At 40.9% G+C, this 19233-nt stretch overlaps 1 protein-coding gene across 4 annotated transcripts in view; it reads left to right on the top strand.

Moving 5' to 3' along the window:
- Positions 1 to 6176: 6176 nt before the first annotated feature.
- Ogt (O-linked N-acetylglucosamine (GlcNAc) transferase) overlaps positions 6177 to 19233 on the top strand; it is a 53667-nt gene continuing 40610 nt past the window's right edge. The window contains exons 1-3 of one of the 4 annotated variants that reach the window (XM_042694851.1): positions 6177 to 6440; positions 9986 to 10136; positions 11463 to 11706. In XM_042694851.1, the coding sequence (XP_042550785.1) occupies positions 6404 to 6440; positions 9986 to 10136; positions 11463 to 11706 (432 nt within the window). In that variant the 5' untranslated portion in view covers positions 6177 to 6403. Of the gene's footprint in view, positions 6441 to 9955; positions 10137 to 11462; positions 11707 to 19233 lie in introns of all 4 variants that reach the window. The other 3 variants (XM_042694850.1, XM_042694853.1, XM_042694852.1) reach the window with 3 other exon arrangements.

Genomic DNA, 19233 nt, shown 5'->3' with positions numbered 1-19233 from the left:
GGAGATAGTGAAAATCTTTTTGAATATCATTCAGTGATGGATTTGGATTAGAAAAATGAACCCAAGACATGCATGTATGTATGTGTGTGTCGGGGGGGGGGGACAGGTATTGGGGCTTAAATTCAAGGCCTTATACTCTTGCTTAGTTTTTCACTCAAAGATGGCACTCAGATGTTTCCAACCTTGGTGTTCAGAACTCAGTCTCTAGAGTAGCTAGGATTACAGGCATGAGTCACCAGTGCTTGGCAGAATAAGCATTTTTAAAAAAGAGTTTGTAGGTCAAGAAGCCAAGTGGTGATTGAAGAGGGAAGTGGACGGCTCTGTCTTTGAGCTCTGACAAGTCCTCCCCCACCCCATCTTTAGAGACTTGTTGAAAGGAAAAGATTTAAGCAGCTAGCAGAGCTCAGGAGGACTTGCTTCCCGTAGCCAATTTGCTTTTGTTTTGCAAAAAAGTCTTCTTTAGAATGTATACATCAGGGTTTCAATGTTTGCTCTGGGTGTTTTTCATCTCTACTGTTGATTTTGCAGCTGGACAACTACTAATCTTAGCAGCTACTAAATAAGGAATCACTGTTCCCAAAGTCTCTGGCTAGTAAGGGGTATGTTTTCACAAAATTAGTTTTTTCTTTGCTTTTATTCAGGCCAAAGATTTCTGGAAGGTTTATTTATTTATTTATTTTCCTGGCAGATTTTGAGACTAGGTCACTTCCTTATTATAACCAGTGACTGAATCTAGAGGGACACAATTCTCTCTGGATCTACATCCTATACATTTGGAGAGCCTGAAATGCTGTGTCTATATAGTTTTCAGCCTCATTTAATGTTTGGAGCCATTTTCCAGCAGCAGCAGCTGGCCGGCAGCGCATCTATCTCCCTGCTCTCTCCTCTCTGCTCTCTAGCGCTTGGCGCTACTACTGCCAAATGTATGTTTTAAGCCTATAAATCTGTAACACAGTTACACAGTGGTAGTGATAGAAAAAGTAGTACAATTAGTGGAGTGGCAAAGTTTGGATTGGGATGGAAGAAGCTGTTGATTTACTTACAGATGAGTCTACATCTAGAATTGCCACACATAACAGGGAGGAAAAAGGTACTAGTGGAGTTGGAGAGAGCAGAACAGAATTGGAGAAAGGGGATGAATATTGTCAAAATCCATAAAAATGTGAAAATGAAACAAAGAAGGTTATTGAGATTGGTTTGAGAAGGGAGAGAGGAATGGGGGATAGAGGGGAATGGATCCAATCAAGGTGCATTGCATACATACATGGACATATCAAGAGCTGGGTACTGATGGCTCATACATGTCCTGTCTGTAATCCTGGACACTCAGGAAGCTGAGATCTGAGGATCAGGGTTTGAAGCCAGCCCAGGCAGGAAAGTCCATAAGACTTTAATATCCAATTAATCACCAAGAAGTTGGAAGTGGAGTTGAAGTGGTAAGTGTTAGCCTTGAGCATAAAAGCTCAGGGACAGTACCCAGGCCTGAGATCAAGCCCCAGGACCAGCTCCCCCACCCAAAAATAAAACACAAAAATCAAAAAACAAGCAAGGAGGCATATATAGATTTATCAAAAGGAATCCCTGTTTGTGCAGCTAACACTAATAAAAAATTATAGGAACAGAGTGGGAAAAGACATAGTAATGAGAATTTAGTGTGAAAGAAACACCCAAAAGCACTCAACACCCAACTCAAGCCTTCATGACATCAAGCTCCTCCAGTCCCACAAGATTGTTTCCTGCCTAGATATTTGGAGATCAGTGTTGTTTGCCTGTTTACTTATTTTTGTTTTTGTTTTGTGCCAGTACTGGGGCTTGAACTCAGCTCTTGCTGGACTTTCTTTTTTATTATTATTATTTTGAAAATACCGTACAGAGGGGTTACAATTACATGGGCAAGGTAATGAGTACATTTCTTATCAAGCATTGTAGCCTTCTCCTTTGTTTCCCCTTCCCATCCCTTCCCATCCCTTCCCATCTCCCACCCCTCCCACCTCCCTACCCCCTTGCTGGACTTTCTTGTTGTGGCTGACACTCTTCCAGTTGAGCCATGCCTCTAGTTTGGCATTTTGTTGGGTGATTGGCGGTTGTTTTTTTTTGACCTGGGATAGCTTGAATCACAATCCTTCAGGTTTCAACCTCCTGAGTAGTTAGCATTACAGGTGTGACCTCCAAGCACTGGCTGAGAGTAATGCATTTTATTGCCTAAATAATTTTTTCTGAATCATTTTGTAGTGCCTTGTTGTGTCAGTTTACTAGGATTCAAGTTCTTTGAGGCTGAGGACCTCGTCTTGTTCATTTTATGTCCTCACTGTGCCTTGCACATAAAGATTGTAATAAATATTTTAATGGTTGAACAAGGCATCCTTGTCTGATGAATGCGTTCTTTACACCTTCCAGGCCTTTTGTTTTCTTTTGTTTTGTTTTGTTTTTGGCCTGTATGGGAGTTTGAACTCAAGGCCCTAATCTTGCTCAGCTTCCTCCTTCAACTTTGTATTCTATCACTTGGGCCTCTAGTTGGGCTTTTTTTTTTTTTTTGGCCAGACTTTGGGCTTGAACTCCTGGTATGGGCACTGTCCCAGAGCTTCTTTTGCTCAAGGCTAGCACTCTACCACTTGAGTATCAGTGCCACTTCTGGCTTTTTCTTTTGTGTGGTACTGAGGAATTGATCCCGGGGCTTTATGCATGTAAGGCAAGCACTCCACCACTAAGCCACATTCCTAGCCCCTCTAGTTTGGCTTTTACTAATTAATTGAAGATGAGGGCTCTCCAGCTTTTCTGTACAGAGCTGGATTTGAACTGCAGTCCTCTGGATCTCGGCCTCCTGAGGAATTTAAAATTACAGGAGTGTGTAGTTGATCCCTGGCTTAGATGGGGTTATTGAAGGATATTTTTCCTATTTTTTTCCACCATCCAGTTTTCCGTAAGAGCAAAATGTATCATAATATTCCTGTGACTTTTCTCTGAAGAGGAATTTGGGTCACAAATATTCTATATGAAGAGTTAGATATGTGGCTCAGGTGAGAGTGCCTGCCAATGAGTGAAAGTGTCAGATACTGAGTTGCAGTCCTGATCTTGAAAAACAAAACAAAACAAATATTCTGTATAAACCAAAAAGCATATCTCTGAAGGGGAACATGACCTGACATTTATTTATAGTTTTGTGCTGGTGGGACTTGAACTGTTTTTTTGTTTTTTTTTTTTTGCCAATCCTGTGGCTTGAACCACAGCACTACTTCCAGCCTTTTCTGTTTATGTGGTGCTGAGGAATTGAACACAGTGCTAGGTAAGCACTCTACCACTAAGCTACATTCCCAGTCTACCACTTGGCTTTTTCTACTCACAGATGGTGTACTACCTCTGAAGCCATACCTCCAGTCAGTTTTTCTCACTAATTAATTGTCCATAAAGAGTCTCTGATTTTTCCTGGGCTGGCTGTGTGCCCAGGTCTTCAGATCTCAGCCTCCTATAAAGCTAGGATTATAGAGGTGAGCCACCAGTATTTAATCAGAAGCTTTTACCTAATTAATTAGCATACACTTTTTAAACATCTGCTAGATTTAAGAAGTCTGTTTTAACAGTTAAAAAGCTTATTTACCACATGTGGGGATGGGCACTTGATGAAGAAGGAGAGTGGAACGTAACCAGTTAAATCAAATTATAGGAAGCGGTTGGTGACTAAGTTCTTGGAGATTCTGGGTAGCAAATTTTGTGTTTTTCCCTGCATCATGTGAATCTTGATTATGGTATGGAAAAAATTAGCAATATTAATATTTTTTTCTGTGCTCATGTCCATAATTAACATTAGCTGTGTCCAAGAAATTGAAACAAACTCTAGATTATTTTTATGTTGTCCAGGTGCTATGTGGTAGAAATTTTTAAAATTATTTTATTGTTATTGAAGAGGTGATGTACAGAGGTGTTACAATTCCATGAGTCAGGTAATGAGTACATTTCCCTTCCTATAGTGTCTTCTGTTCCCTCATTCTCTCCCAGTCCCTCCCTCCTGTCTCCACCCACGAGTTGTATAGTTCGCTTTCATCAATATCCAGTGAGCTCCACTGCTGCACTTTTTCACTCCTTTTCCCTCAAGTTCTGTGCCTTTCCCCTGATCCAAAGAAATTCACTGACTTTTTTTTATTCCGTATTTTTTTCTTAGCATCCATTAATTGTATAAAAGGATTCATTGTGATATTTCCACGCATATATGCAATGTATCTCAATCAACCTCACTCTATCACTCTTCCTTCTCCTCTTATCTTTGTTGTAGTACTTGGGTGTGAACTCAGGGACTTACACTTGCTAGGTTGGTGCTCTATCACTTGAATCAAGCTTTCAGTGTAGCATTTTGCTTGTTATTTGGAGACTTTTCTGCCCAGAGTGGCTTTGGACCTTGACCCTCTAGGTCTCAGACTTGTGACTAGCTAGGATTACAGGTGTGAGCTACAGCTACCTGGGCTTCAACTTTCCATTTCTTAAAACTAGTTCAAAAGGTTACTCTGTTCTCTTTTCACACATGCAAAACAAATTACTTGTACTATATTCACCTTTATTCACCTTCCATCTTTTCCCCCATTTCTTCTCCCCGCCTTCTCCCCTCTTCTTCCCCCTTCTCTCTCCTCCAATAGTTACGTATGTGCCCATGAATATGCTTTATAGACCTAGCTTTTTTTTGTGTGTGTGTGGTCGGTCGTGGGGCTTGAACTCTCTGGGCCTGGGCACTGTCTCTCAGCTCTTCAGCTCAAGGTGAGCACTCTACCACTTGAGTCACAGCACCACTTCCAGACTTAGCTTTTAAAAATTAAAAAAATCTTTCAAAATTCTTTTTATTCACACATTACTTGTACAAGGGGATTTCATTTTGATAGTCCCATACATAGATACAATATACCGCATTAACCTTACTTCCTCTATCACTTTGCCTTATTCTCCCCACCCTGCTTAAAACAATTTCAACAGGTCCTATTGTTACATTTCCACATACAGGGAAATAAAGTACCAGGGCCACCTTCACTCTCATTCTCTTGGTTCACCCTCTCCAGTCAAAAGACAGAGCCTCTTTTTCATTCCTGCAAGTAACCTACTTTTCTTAGATCAAAGACTGCTCCAAAGAAAAAGGCTTTGAGAGATGCAATTTGTAGCCTCCAGTAGCTTGTAATAATTTCCCCCCTGATGTGCCAGTGTATCTCTAATCCTTTCACGAACAAGAGATGATATGTAAATCAATAACAATGTGACAAAATGTCTGAACAGTCGAACTTGAAACCACCTTAGGCTGCTAAGAGCTGATTTGTCAGAGGGAGGCAAGTCACGACTCCATCTAGACTTGTGGTTTAGACAGATGGCAAGTGAACGCGTTTAAGCTTAGGCAAACTGCCTTGAGCTGAATGACCTCACAGAGAATGACGATTTACAGGTATCTGCGACAACACACTCTAAGCTCGCAGGAGCGTCAGGGATCTAAATGAGAAAAATCATTTTTAACATTTTACGGTTGATTTCAGCATGCACGAGCTCAGATTGATCCCGAGTTAAACATCTGCGCTACTACCTTGGGCGTAACTTTCCCGATCACAGCACCAATTTTGAAATTTCAGTCTAAGTGGTGGCAAACACTGATATTTAGATACTTTTGGGTCGGCCAAAGTGTCAGTCTTTTTCATCAAAGTGCTTCAATGGGTGGAGTCAGAATTAAGACGGAGTTCGAAAAGGAACCCTCTTCCCCAGCGTTTCGAACAATGGGAGTGCAATTTTTTTATATTTACATTTATTTACTTGCTCCGGATCGTCCTCGCAGGCAGGGTAAGTATGTATTTCGTAAGAAAAAAGTTGATTAAAGTTTTTTAGACGTCTCTAGAATTTCTCCCAACATTTACATTGTATATTAGCACTTGGCAAAAATGTATTCGACGTGTGATTACATGTTTTTTTCTTTTTTCCCTTCCGCCTCACTCCCATAACTCGGGACACTGCTGTCCCACAAAGTGCACTAACCCGGTGAAGGGTTGACAGGGTTGTCGCATGCGCTCTCCACATAATAATGTTTGTCGCAATGAGACCTGGGCGGAAGGTTACTTAAGAGCAAGTGACTTTGATTACAGTCACGTTGTTCGTAGTGCTGGTTACAGCGCTACTTCCGCGTGGGCACTTGATTGTAACAGAAAGTAGTTCCGGCGTGTGTTGTTTCGGTCGAGGAGCCATAGCCGCCATTTCAAGATTGCGAGAGGTAAATGCCCAACCGGAGTTCCTAAGGTTCGAGGCTTGCAAGTGCTGCCGCTACTTAAGCTTTACCAAACACCGACACGGCAGCGTCAAACCTTCCTACTGCCTTCCGAAGTATTATTGCCAGTTGTGGCGACAGTAGGAGCCAATCACTCCTTACTTACTCTCCTTCAAGAAGCTCCAGATGGCGTCTTCCGTGGGCAACGTGGCCGATAGTACAGGTACCAGTGTCCTTTTCTATCCTGGCAGACACCTTTTTGGGGGTCTGGCACCGTTCTGTACCTCTCATCACTCCCTTCCCTCTAACCATCTCCATTGCATCAGTGGCACTGCTGAGTTTTTCGTGGTCTACTGGCGTTCGATTGTTTTCCGCTGTCGTCTGTTCTTTAAATATTCGGTCTTTCCTGCTTGCTTGCTTGCATTTCGCTTGCTATTTTTTTTTTTTCGTAACTCCACGAATGTTGTAGCATTCTACTCTCTCGGGACGCTTGTGCCACACGTGCGCGCTTAGAATGTCTTGGTTGAACTGCGTTGGAATCCCTGTCCTTTCAGTGCCCGTCGCAACTATTTTTCTCCCCAAATTCCAGCTCTTTCTTTGCCCTCTCCTTTTCCTTTCCACCGCCTCCTCCAGCCCTTTTCTCCTTGGCTTCTTTTGGTCTTTCTCTGCCAATCTCGGGCGGGGGTGCTATTCGATGTAATCACATTCTCACTTTGCATCATGTAAAGATTAAAGTAACCTCAAGAAAAGGGACATTGGGTAGCACCTCGCCTGGGCTGCGCTTTTTGGGCGTTTTTCTTTTTTGGTTGAACGGTCCTGGTTTCGATTGGAAATTTCCAGGGGCTTCCTTTTGCCCTCGCCTAATTCCACCCGCTTCTCCCCCCCCCCCCCAATCCTGCGTTTCCCACCCTCTTGCTCCTCCCTGCCCGCGGGGAACCACACCCTTTTCCTTTGCGGGGGTTGTCAGCCTTGCACTCCACTTCCTAGCTTTGGGGAAGAAGATACCCTTTGCTAAGGCTTTGGTGTTGACCACCCTGCCCGTCCCAATTCTCGCTTTGTGTTACTTTCTCGCTGTATTCCTCCGCCGCCACCTCGGGGTCTCCCATCCCCATTCTTTAGTCGGGTATGTCTTTATTCATAGGGCATATATATACATATATATGTATATATGTATATATATAAATAAAGTTTCCATCCTTGCTTGAAGAGTTTTGTAAAGCACCTGGAGTGTAGCTCTGCCCAAGTGCAAAGCGGTTGCCCCAGCAGACGATTCAGTCGCGAGCATTTGCTACTAAAATAAGAAAACAACCAAATTATAGGAGTGTCCTTCAGCTGCCTTTCCATATAGCGGCTATTTGGGGCAGGAGGGGGTTGGGAGTTGGGTTACGCTTCTGAGGTTTCCCACGAGGTTATTTTTTTGGTTGTTTCGTAGTTGAGGTGAGTCAAGGGTTTTACTTGCTGTCTTTGGACATTGTGCAGTAAACAATTGGCGAATCTTCAGTACGGTCTTATTTATAGTTGTAGGGAGGGGGATTAATAATTAATCCGATTCCTCCCTCCCCACTTTGTCCACCGTGATTTAAGATTTTGTGCTAGATTTTCTATTTGATTATTATTTTTTTATCCCTTATTTGAGGAAATGGTCACTTCCAGTATTAAAAGAACAGAAGAGCCGCTTTGAGAAGTGACAACGTAGTGTGATAAATTAAGGAGCAACGAAGTTAAGAGGCTAGTCTAAAATTTAATTTTCGACTTTCTATTAGAGATCCCCCCCCCCTCCCGCATTTGAATGCAAGCCATTGTGTTCTTTGTTTTTGTGGTCAGCTGTGCGGTTCTATTCTGACAGGACATTTACTTAGCTCTCCCCGTTATCCCGAACACTGGTCAGCTCCGGTGATTAGGAGAGCTAGGCTCAAATTTGAGCTTGTCACTGTGACCTTGACAAAATTAAGCAATTTGTGGCTTCCTATTCCAACTATCTAGTGAAAGTGCTGTTGTTGAATTCCCTACGTGTCGCTGTTTAGATAAATATTTACAGTTGAGACTTAGGCAGTTTCCCTGCCTCCTGGGGCTTTCTACCCTTTATTATAATGTATTGTAAACCACACTGGAATATGATTTTGTTTTTATTCTGTTGTGCTCCATTCTCCTTTTTTTTTTTTTTTAATCTTTTGGAAGTCAGTTTACTTTACTTCTCCTGTTCTTAACATCCCATTTCTATTTTACTTTCTTTTGTTCTTATTTTCTCTTTCCCTTTCATCAAGCTTACGCATTTTTCTAATTTTGTTATAAGTATGTATGGCTATAAATTAGGTGTCTTTTTAAAAATGTATTTTTTAAAACAAAGTTTTGTTTTCGTTTGTGTTTTTTGGATTCTCAATCTTCCTCTCTCTTTTTTTTTTTTTTGTCGGTCATGGGGCCTGAGTGCTGTCCCTCAGCTCTTCAGCTCAAGGCTAGTGCTCTACCACTTGAGCCACAGCACCACTTCCAGCTTTTTCTGCTTTTGTGGGGCTGAGGAATCGAACTCAGGGCCTCATGCATGCAAGGCAAGCACTCTACCACTGGGCCATGTTCCCAGCCCCTCTTTTTTTTTTTTTTTTTTTAAACAAATTTCATTGCAATTGTAGGTTGCTCCTTGGTTATTATACAGGGTTGTTTGCAATGTCTTTAGTAAGTGCCAAAGCATTTTAGAAAATGTTAATGCTAAAGCAACATGGGTGAGGCTTAGCTAATTTAATGGTAGAAGAACCATCAAGTACTGTTGGATTTTTATTTATAATGTTTGATGGTCCTATTCAGTATTTTGGTGTTTGACAAATTTATCTTGTTTACCAGCTATTTAAAAAAATAGTATCTTTTAGGGGTTTTCTCCTTAAGCTTATCTCTAATGTACCTCTTTTAAAAAGTAGGTTCTGAAAGGTACAAACACATCAACATAGAGTTAAAAAACATATTTGGTGTCCTACTCATGTTAAAGGTAGATTATCATGTCCTAAACAAGGGCTAATGTATTGTTTCTCAGTAGGTTATTCTATTTTATTTCATTTTTGCCAGTCCTGGGGCTTGAACTCAAGGCCTGGACACTGTTCCTGAGCTTCTTTTGCTCAAGGATAGCACTCTACCACTTGAGCCACTTCTTGCTTTTTTCTGTTTATGTGGTACTGATGAATTGAACCCAGGTCTTCATGCATGCTAGACAAGCACTCTACCACTAAGCCACATTCCCAGCCCATCAGTGGGTTATTTTTGACGTTATTAAATACAATCATGTGACTTTTGTAGATTGTATAGTCAATATTTTGTTTCAGTATGTTAACTAAGGATGAGTACAAAGTCTAATTAATCCTTAGATATTACCTTTGATTTATAATTAAAAGTACAAAATGTTTAATGAATCTTTAGATGCTACTTATGATTTATAATTTAAAAGTACAAAATGTTTAATGAATCTTTAAAATTTATAATTTTAAAAGTACAAAATATTTAAAATGTAATCTCAGGAGTAAATATGTGTGCTTTAGGAAAAGGAAGTATTGATGAGCAAATTAATGGGCCAATTCTGCACCTGGTGTTGACTTGGGGCTATAAATTGCCATGCAGAACACTCTAGTGCTTTACATAGTTTCAAGCATTTTCATCTTTAAGTTGAATATACCATGTTTTTACATTTTTTTGTTTGCATTTCTAACTTTTTGTTTTCCCCCCCTCCTTCCCTCAAATGTTTTGATGATTCTCCAGAACCAACGAAACGTATGCTTTCCTTCCAAGGGTTAGCTGAGTTGGCACATCGGGAATATCAGGCAGGAGATTTTGAGGCAGCTGAGAGACACTGCATGCAGCTCTGGAGACAAGAGCCAGACAATACTGGTGTGCTTTTATTACTTTCATCTATACACTTCCAGTGTCGAAGGCTGGACAGGTAGGAGATGTGGTGGGAGTATCAGCTTCTGGGTGCTGAGCTCAAAAAATGATAATGAAATATATGGATTTGAAAATTTTCCAGTACTGAGTTTCAACTGAGCCACCAACGCACATCTGCTTTTTGGCTCACTTGTGACATACCCAGCTTTTGGTTTTTCTTTCTTTTGTGTGGTGGTGATTATATTATCATATGACTAGAGTCTTTTCTTAGACTTTGCCCACCTGGGTCTGTTGCTTAAATTTTTTTCAGATAATAAATTCTTAATATACATTTGAGGATCTAGTTGTGTCTTTATAAGACTTGTCAGACTGAGAGACTGACATGCTCAGAAATGATAGCATATGTATATACTATGGATAGGAAGTGCATATGCAGTTCAAGTTGGAAATGTGTCTTTAAGTTGTTATGAAGTATTGCTTTTAGCTAATCAGTAGAATTAACTAAAAGGGAAGAATTTGTACTCCCATTCTTTTAAGAAGTGTCATTCTGGAATATTTAGACATTTAATGATGTGCTATGTGCATCATTATATTTTTACCAACATGGAAAATGATCCTCATGCACATAGCATGTTAAGTCTTTTTTTGTTTTTGGTTCTAGTCCCAGGGCTTGAACTCAGGGCCTGGGTGATGTCTCTGAGCTTTCTTGCTCAAGACTAACACTCTACCATTTGAGCCACAGCTCTACTTCTGGCCTTTTGGTAATTAATTGAAGATAAGTAGCTCATGGACTTTCCTGTCTAGGCTGGCTTCAAACCACTATCCTCAGATATCAACTTCCTGTGTAGCTAAGATTACAGGCATGAGCCACAGATGCCTGGCCAGCATGTTAATTCTTGATTTCAATGATCATTTACAATATGGCAGTTTGGTCAAAAGACTCTAGAAATAATTTTATCTTCGGGGCTGGGAAGTTAGCTCAGTGGTAGAGTGCTTGCTTCTCATGCATGAGGCCCTGGGTTCGATTCTTCAGCACCACATAAGCAGAAAAAAGCTGGAGCTGGAAGTGGTGCTGTGTGCTAGCCTTGAGCTGAAGAGCTGAGGGACAGTGCCCAGATCCAGAGTTTAGTCCCCATGACTGACAAAAAAAAAAAAAGAATTTTATCTCATAAGAAAAAAGCTTTCCAATTTGAAATATAGAATACTTCTACTTTTGAAAAACATTTCCAAGATTTTTCTTGCTGTATGAGAGTTAAAAAAAATATACGATTGCCCAATTAGCAGTAGCACAAGATCTTCAGAAACTGTAAACAGTTACATATGGGCCTTGCTTTCTTTTATATGAACATGGATACCCATGCATTAACACTTTCGCCTTTTCCAGATCTGCTCACTTTAGCACCTTGGCAATTAAACAGAATCCTCTTCTAGCAGAAGCCTATTCCAATTTGGGGAATGTGTACAAGGAGAGAGGGCAGTTGCAGGAGGCAATTGAGCATTATCGACATGCATTGCGTCTCAAACCTGATTTCATCGATGGTTATATTAATCTGGCAGCCGCTTTAGTAGCAGCAGGTGACATGGAAGGAGCAGTACAAGCTTATGTCTCTGCACTTCAGTACAATCCTGTAAGTAAATTTTAATGGTTTGTTTCTGCAAAGGGAAAATGTTTGATGCTTTGGATACTGAAATATCTGCACGGAATAGAGTTTAGAAATGTTTATGTACTACTTAAAACAATGAAAGTGGTCTTCTTTTTTTTTTTTGTCGGTCATGGGGCTTGAACGTTGGGCGTTGTCCCTCAGCTCTTCAGATCAAGGCTAGTGCTCTACCACTTGAGCTACAGCACCACTTCCGGCTTTCTGGTGGTCAATTGAAGATCACAGTCTCAAGGCCTTTCTTGCCCGGGCTGGCTTTGAACCGTGATCCTCAGATCTCAGCCTCCTGAGTAGCTAGAATTACAGGCGTGAGCCACTGGCGCCTGGCGTAGTGGTCTGCTTTATGTTTACAAAAATGCATCTTAAGAAGTAACTGCATAAAAATCCTTACAAGATAATGTCAGCTATCTTTTGGTTTTGAAATAATAGCACTGAAGTACAAGATATATAACTTAGCTTTGGTTAACTTTGGATAAATACTGATACATGGTTGCAACAGTTTGTTTTCAAAGAATGGTGGAGGAAAGGCCTTATTCTGTAATGTAAAATTGTTAAACCAAAGTGCTAGTATATAAATTTCTGACAAAAGCTATGCTACAAAAGTTGTTCCTCAATGTCCTATTTCCTTTCAGTGTAATTAGAATTGGTAGATTAGTGGTAATAATAACTACATTACACTATTTATAACTCAGGGCCTGGGTACTGTCCTTGAGCTCTTCAGCTCAAGGCTACCACTCTACCATTGGAGACACAGTGCCACTTCTGGTTTTCTGAATGGTTTATTGGAGATAGGAGTCTCAAAGACTTTCTTGCCCGGGGTTGGCTTTGAACCGAAATCCTCAGATCTCAGCCTCCTGAGTAGCTAGGATTACTGGCGCCTGGCCAGTAATGATGTTTTTAAGTATTATGAACTTAATATAAGGAACAGATTCAAGATCTCATCAGAGATAAATTAATAAGGAGCATCAGATAGGAAATGAAACAAGTCGGCTACATAAAAAGGTGGAAATAAAGAAGCATCACCCACTAGAAGAAATACAGAAACAGAACATAAAGGCAGGTAAATGCAGTCAAAAGGTAATCCCACTAGTTTAGTACTATCTATGTCTTCTGTGGGTCATGATGGTAGATATGCCTTGAGAGGAATGAAGTACAAGGCCTAGTGGCAGCATATAGAACTGCTGAAGACTTTGTTGCTAGTTAAGTAACAAAAAATACATACTCAAATATACACTTGTATACATTGAGTATCACTGAAAAAATACATAGGAGGGCTAGAATGTGGTTTAGTGGTAGAGTGGTTGCCTAGCATGCATGAAGTCCTGAGTTTGATTCCTCAGTACCACATAAACAGAAAAAGCCAGAAGTAGCCCTGTGGTTCAAGTGGTAGAGTGCTAACCTTGAGCAGAGAGGTTTAGGGACAGTGCCCAGGCCCTGAGTTCAAGCCCCAGGATTGGCAAAACAAAAACAAAACAAAAAAAAGAACCAACAGGACAGGCATGGTGATGATTTTCAAACTACCTTGAGGGGTAGATGCCCTCTGGGTAGCCCCTCTACATCTTTTGTTTTTACTTCAACATTTGGTTTAAAAATGTTCAGGCTCAGGTTTCATCACTAGTTACATGATCCAAAGGAAGTTACATAACAGGGAATTCAAGGGTTTGTTTTTTAATTGGTAAAATTGTAAATATTACCATCTTTGTGAGGATTAAGAAAGACCAGTAATTTAAAACACTTAGCACAGGGAGCACAGAAAACTTTTCATAAACAGTAGGTATAGCCGGGTGCTGGTAGCTCATACCTGTAATCCTAGCTACTCAGGAGGCTGAGATTTGAGGATCACAGTTCAAAACCAGCCTGGGCAGGAAAGTCTGTGAGACTCATCTCCAATTAACCACCAGAAAACCAGGAGTGGCACTGTGGCTCAAGTGATAAAGTGCTAGCTAGCCTTGAGCTGAAGAACTGAGGGTTCAAACCCCATGACCAACAAAAAAAAGAAAGTAGGTATAATTACTGATAATAATTATTAACCATTTCCATGGTGGTTACAAAACAATGCTTATAATGTTGCTTTGGAATTTATTAAGTTGTTCTGTATTCCTACAACCCCCTTTTATACATCTTACCTCTTAAGTTTACACCTTTATCTAACTACATAAAAAGTTGTGAGGGCGGGCTGGGAAGGTGGCTCAGTGGTAGAGTGCTTGCCTCGCACGCATGAGGCCCTGGGTTCGATTCCTCAGCCCCACATAAGCAAAAAAAGCCGGAAGAGGCACTGTGGCTCCAGTGGCAGAGTGCTAGTCTTGAGCTGAAGAGCTGAGGGACAGCGCCCAAGCCCAGAGTTCAGGCCCCATGGCCTGCAAAAAAAACAAAAAACAAACAGATAAAGTTGTGAGGGCAAGTCTTACATTTTCCTGTCTCCTAGAGACTCTAGTACAATATGAATTCAATGTCTTTGAGCTGGAAGTCCCTTGTTCCCCAGAACAACTACAACTTAGACGAAAAGAAAACAAAGTAACAAAAGTGTAGGGCTGGGAATGTAGCTTAGTGGTAGAGTGCTTGCCTAGCATGCATGAAGCCCTGAGTTCAATTCCTCAGTACCACATGAACAGAAAAAGCTAGAAGTGGTGCTGTGACTCAAGTGGTAGAGTGCTAGCAAAAGAAGTTCACAACCTACCAAAAAAAAAAAAAAAAGCATCATTACTACATTATGGGTCTGATTCATAGATGTATTTGGCATTCTATGAAAAATAGTCTAATACTCAAATTCTTTTGGTTTTTTCAAAGTGAAAAATTTAAATATTATAATGTCTATTTAGAAGTTACTCTTTTTTTTTTTGGGTCCGGTTGTGGGCCTGAACTCTGGGCCTGGGCGCTGTCCCTCAGCTCTTCAGCTCAGGGCGAGCACTCTACCGCTTGAGCCATAGCACCACTTCCGGCTTTTTTCCTTTTTGCTTATGTGGTGCTGGGGAATCGAACCCAGGGCCTCATGCATGCAAGGCAAGCACTCTACCACTGAGCCACCTTCCCAGCCCTAGAAGTTACTCTTTAACTTGATTATAGAAATTATTTAAAATACAGATCTGTTTCATATTTTGATATTAATCATCACTTTTTGTAGTGGTAGATGGTTAGAAAATTTTGCTAAAACCGTTGCTTATCAAATTTAAAGGTATTATTGCATCTGGTGGGTTTTTTGCATGATAGCTTACTAGAATTGCTCATACCTAGCAATCTTTTTTTATGAATTATTCATAAACTCCATAATTTGTATAATGGCTATAACCCTGAGTGCTCCTAGCTGCTCTGTTTCTGTATTTATTGGGTGGTTGACATTGATTGTTTCTGCTTTGATGGTGGCTACTAGCACTCAGCTATTGGTATCCTAACTATCATATATTATTGTCATATTATTTATTTCAAGCCTCACTTATATAGCTGAACTATAGAAAATTAGATATTTCTATTCCTCTCTGTTCTGCCTTACAAATGTCATGTTTAAATACTTGAGTGCTTATTGTTGTACAGTGCTTGGTTAGAAATTGGGGAGATACGTTCTTGAGGGAAAAAGTTGTAGGTTTCCTTATGAGACAGATCTGACCCACAAAGGAAAAAACGATGTAAGTTCCATGCCTTGGATGATTATTGTTGGAGAGTATTAATCAGAAGATTCTTTTGAGTGGGTGCTTATAACGTAAGCATTCTGTAGGAAGGTAAATAGCAAGTAGACTTCCTTGGCTGAAGTGGTGAGTCAAGTAGTAACAAGAAGTGAGTGTAGCAGAGCAGAGTCAATTGGAAGATTTCAAAAGAATAGAGGCTGAGGCGTTTGAATTTAATTTGAGAGGCAATTGAAAAGTACTGTAGGTTTTTACTGACCTGATTTTACTTGATGTGTATATATAGAGAGATGTTAGGGGTCAGGAGGTGGGGGCAGCAGTTGCTCTCTAGGTGGGGGTACTTATACAGGAACATCTAATGCCTTACCATGATTCATACTACTTCTTCTTGGTGACATAGCTCTTTTCTTTTGTCTGTTAAACCTCTTCATCTTTTGAGGCCCAGCTTAAACTTCTCTTTTGAGCTCATCTACTTTTCTTAAATTCTTCACTGCTGTGGGCATTCAGTATGTGTGCCTTGTCTTTTCATATAGATTATAAGGCATTTGATGATAAAAATTCGACTTATTTTCATTATAGTTTCAGATTATTATTGAGTTGAATAAAAGTTTCATGAAGGGTATTACTTGAGATACATAAAATGGGCCAGGATATGGGAATATGATTCTCTTGGCAGATATTATTGGATTTGACAGATGAAACAATTCAATGCCTTGGATTTTGCACTTCTGGCAAGAATGGTAGCATCTTTATATTTTCTTTTTTTTTTTTTTTGTCGGTCGTGGGGCTTGAACTCTGGGCCTGGGCGCTGTCCCTCAGCTCTTCAGCTCATGGTGAGCGCTCTACCACTTGAGCTATAGCGCCACTTCCGGTTTTGTGGTGGTTTATTGGAGATAGGAGTCTCACAGTCTCTCCTGCCTGGGCTGGCTTTGAACCGCGATCCTCAGATCTCAGCCTCCTGAGTAGCTAGGATTACAGGCGTGAGCCACCAGCGCCCGGCTCATCTTTATATTTTCTAGACATTAGGTATTCACTTGTATGTGTGGGTATTCATATAGGTTTGGTTCCCCAACTAAAAGAGTTAGATTTCATGCAGGGACAGTGCTCAGGCCCAGAGTTCAAGTCCCACGACCGACCAAAAAAAAAAAAAAGTCTATTTAGAAGAGTTAGATTTCACTGTTACATTTAATATGACATTTTACCTTTTCCTAAAAGTGTCTTATTGATTATATTATAGTACTCTTGAAAATCTATCTATTTATTTTTGTCGGTCATGGAGCTTCAACTCTGGTCCTGGGTGCTGTCCTTCAGCTCTTCAGCTCAAGGCAAGCACTCTACCTCTTCAGTCACAGCACCACTTCCGGTTTTCCGGTGGTTAATTGGAGATGAGTCATGGATGTTCCTGCCTGGGCGGGATGTTCCTGCCTGGGCGGGCTTGGAACCCTGATTCTCAGATCTCATGAGGTCTCCTGAGTAGCTAGGATTATAGGCGTGTGCCACCGGCGCCTGGCGGAAATCTATTTTTAACTGTGGATATTGTGTTAACTTGATTTAGTATGCTGTAATGGCTCTAGATGATACAATTAAATATGTATAGATAGATACACTGTTAGGACTTGGATGGCATCCATCTAAGAGTTTATAGAAACGAGAAGGTCAAATTATGTAGCAGTTGGCTAAAGTGAGTAGTCATTAGTGTCATTGTTGGAGAATTATTTTGAGACTTTTGATAGTTATGGCTCAGAGAAAATAAAGGAGTTGATAACAGTTCAAAGATGTATAATCACAATTAAGTGGTAAGTAGTAGCTTGTTACGAACAGATTGGATTATTCACTTGTAATCTGCCAAAACAAAGAGCTAACTGCCCTTAGTTTGAGAACATACAAAATGTATACAGGAGAACATATAAAATATATGTTTGTTATTTCTGGGAGTATTAATAAGGTTCAAAGATGCTTAGACTAAGGTTATAAGATAATTAGTCTGTAATAAGATGGAGACCTCTGATGTTGTAAGAATTTTATTGGGGGTTGGGAAGGTGGCTCAGTGGTACAGTGCTTTTCTTGCATGCATGAGGCCCACATAAACAGAAAAAGCCAGAAGTGGCACTGTGGCTCAAGTGGCTGAGCGCTAGCCTTGAGCTGAAGAGCTCAGGGATAGCGTCGAGGCTTAGAGTTCGAGCCCCATGACGGTGGGGGGTGGGCGAGGAGAAGAAATGGTCTGTTCTTAAGGCCATTATAGACAACCGTACACACTCCTAAAATACCAGTCATTGCTTAAGTCACAGTATTGTCAGGTAGCTCTTGAAGGTGGTCCAGTTTGGTCAGCCCTAGGTTTTGTTCATTTTTTTTTTTTTTTTTTGTCGGTCGTGGGGCTTGAACTCTGGGCCTGGACGCTGTCCCTCAGCTCTTCAGCTCAAGGCGAGTGCTCTACCACTTGAGCTACAGTGCCACTTCTGGTTTTCTGGTGGTTTTATTGGAGATAGGAGTCTCACGGTCTCTCCTGCCCGGGCTGGCTTTGAACCGCGATCCTCAGATCTCAGCCTTCTGAGTAGCTAGGATTACAGGCACCAGCTACCAGCACCCGGCAGGTTTTGTTCATTCTGTAGCAGCCTCTACTTTTTGGCAGACTTTTTGGTGTTTCTGATAGGTGATACAATCACAAAAAGTAGTTTATCATAATATGATCGTGGAGAGAATAATATATATGATAATTTGCTTGCACACGACAAGATTTCACTTCAGGACTTAATTTAAGGCTCGTTCACTCATGGAAGGGTTTAGGATAATAAGTGTGCTCCATATTGCTATTATCTCTGCGTGTTGCTTGCTAGAGTCTGAGAAAGGCAAACTGAAACAAATAGAAATTGAAGTGCACTGATCTGCTGAACATTTCATACTGACGAATACTGGTGAGTCAGATGACTAGCAACACAATTGAACTGCTAATAAAAAGCAGAGTCAACTGCTTTTCATTATTCACCCACTCAACTCAGATGGCACTTAATACTAATGAATAATCTAGTGGCAGGTGTCAGGATTGAGGCTGTAGTTGGATGGTAATCCTTCTGCCTAGGCATGTAATGAAGTCAAGGTTTCTAAATAAGCCTGCGTGTCAAAGGGTAGCTTTGTTGATAGGTAATCACTTGCTAAGTGAAGTACTGTTCCCCCTTCCCCCCCACCCGCTATGGAAAATTTCTGGTCCTTGATTCAGGAGTGAGTCATCAAAACCGTGAATAAAACAGTTGAATAAATATGCAATCATTTTTCCTAACAACTGACATTTGGAGAGAAGAGAGGCCCTAGAAAGGCCCCAAAGTCTTATATCTGAAACTAGTAAGGCCAAATGCATTTCAAAATTGAGCATGTTAGGGAATAATATATATAGATCTCCCAGCTGAGTCTGGAGAAACAACTTACACACTACGGTAAAACACTACAGAGGGGCTGGGAAGGTGGCTCAGTGGTAGAGCGCTTGCCTTGCATGCCTGAGGCCCTGGGTTCGATTCCTCAGCACCACATAAGCAAAAAGGAAAAAGCCGGAAGTGGCGCTGTGGCTCAAGTGGTAGAGCGCTAGCCTTGAGCTGGAGAGCTGAGGGACAGTGCCCAGGCCCAGAGTTCAGGCCCCACGACCGGACCCAAAAACAAAACAAAACAAACACTACAGAGTAAAACAAAAGATGGGCCCTCATACTAAATAAGAGAAATAAGTTCTATAAAGTGTTAGGTATAACCAAGTGAATTTTCCTTTTTGGTTGTGGGGCTTTAACTCAGGGCCTGGGCACTGTCCCTCAGCTCTTTTGCACACAGCATTCTACCATTTTGAGACACAGACCCATTTCCAATTTTCTGGTGGTTCATTGGAGATAAGAGTCTCTTC

This window comes from Dipodomys spectabilis, unplaced genomic scaffold (genome assembly GCF_019054845.1).
Source record: "Dipodomys spectabilis isolate Male_0828 unplaced genomic scaffold, ASM1905484v1 ptg000176l, whole genome shotgun sequence".
Classification (NCBI taxonomy): Eukaryota; Metazoa; Chordata; class Mammalia; order Rodentia; family Heteromyidae; genus Dipodomys; species Dipodomys spectabilis.
This window is presented reverse-complemented; position numbering and strand designations above follow the sequence as displayed.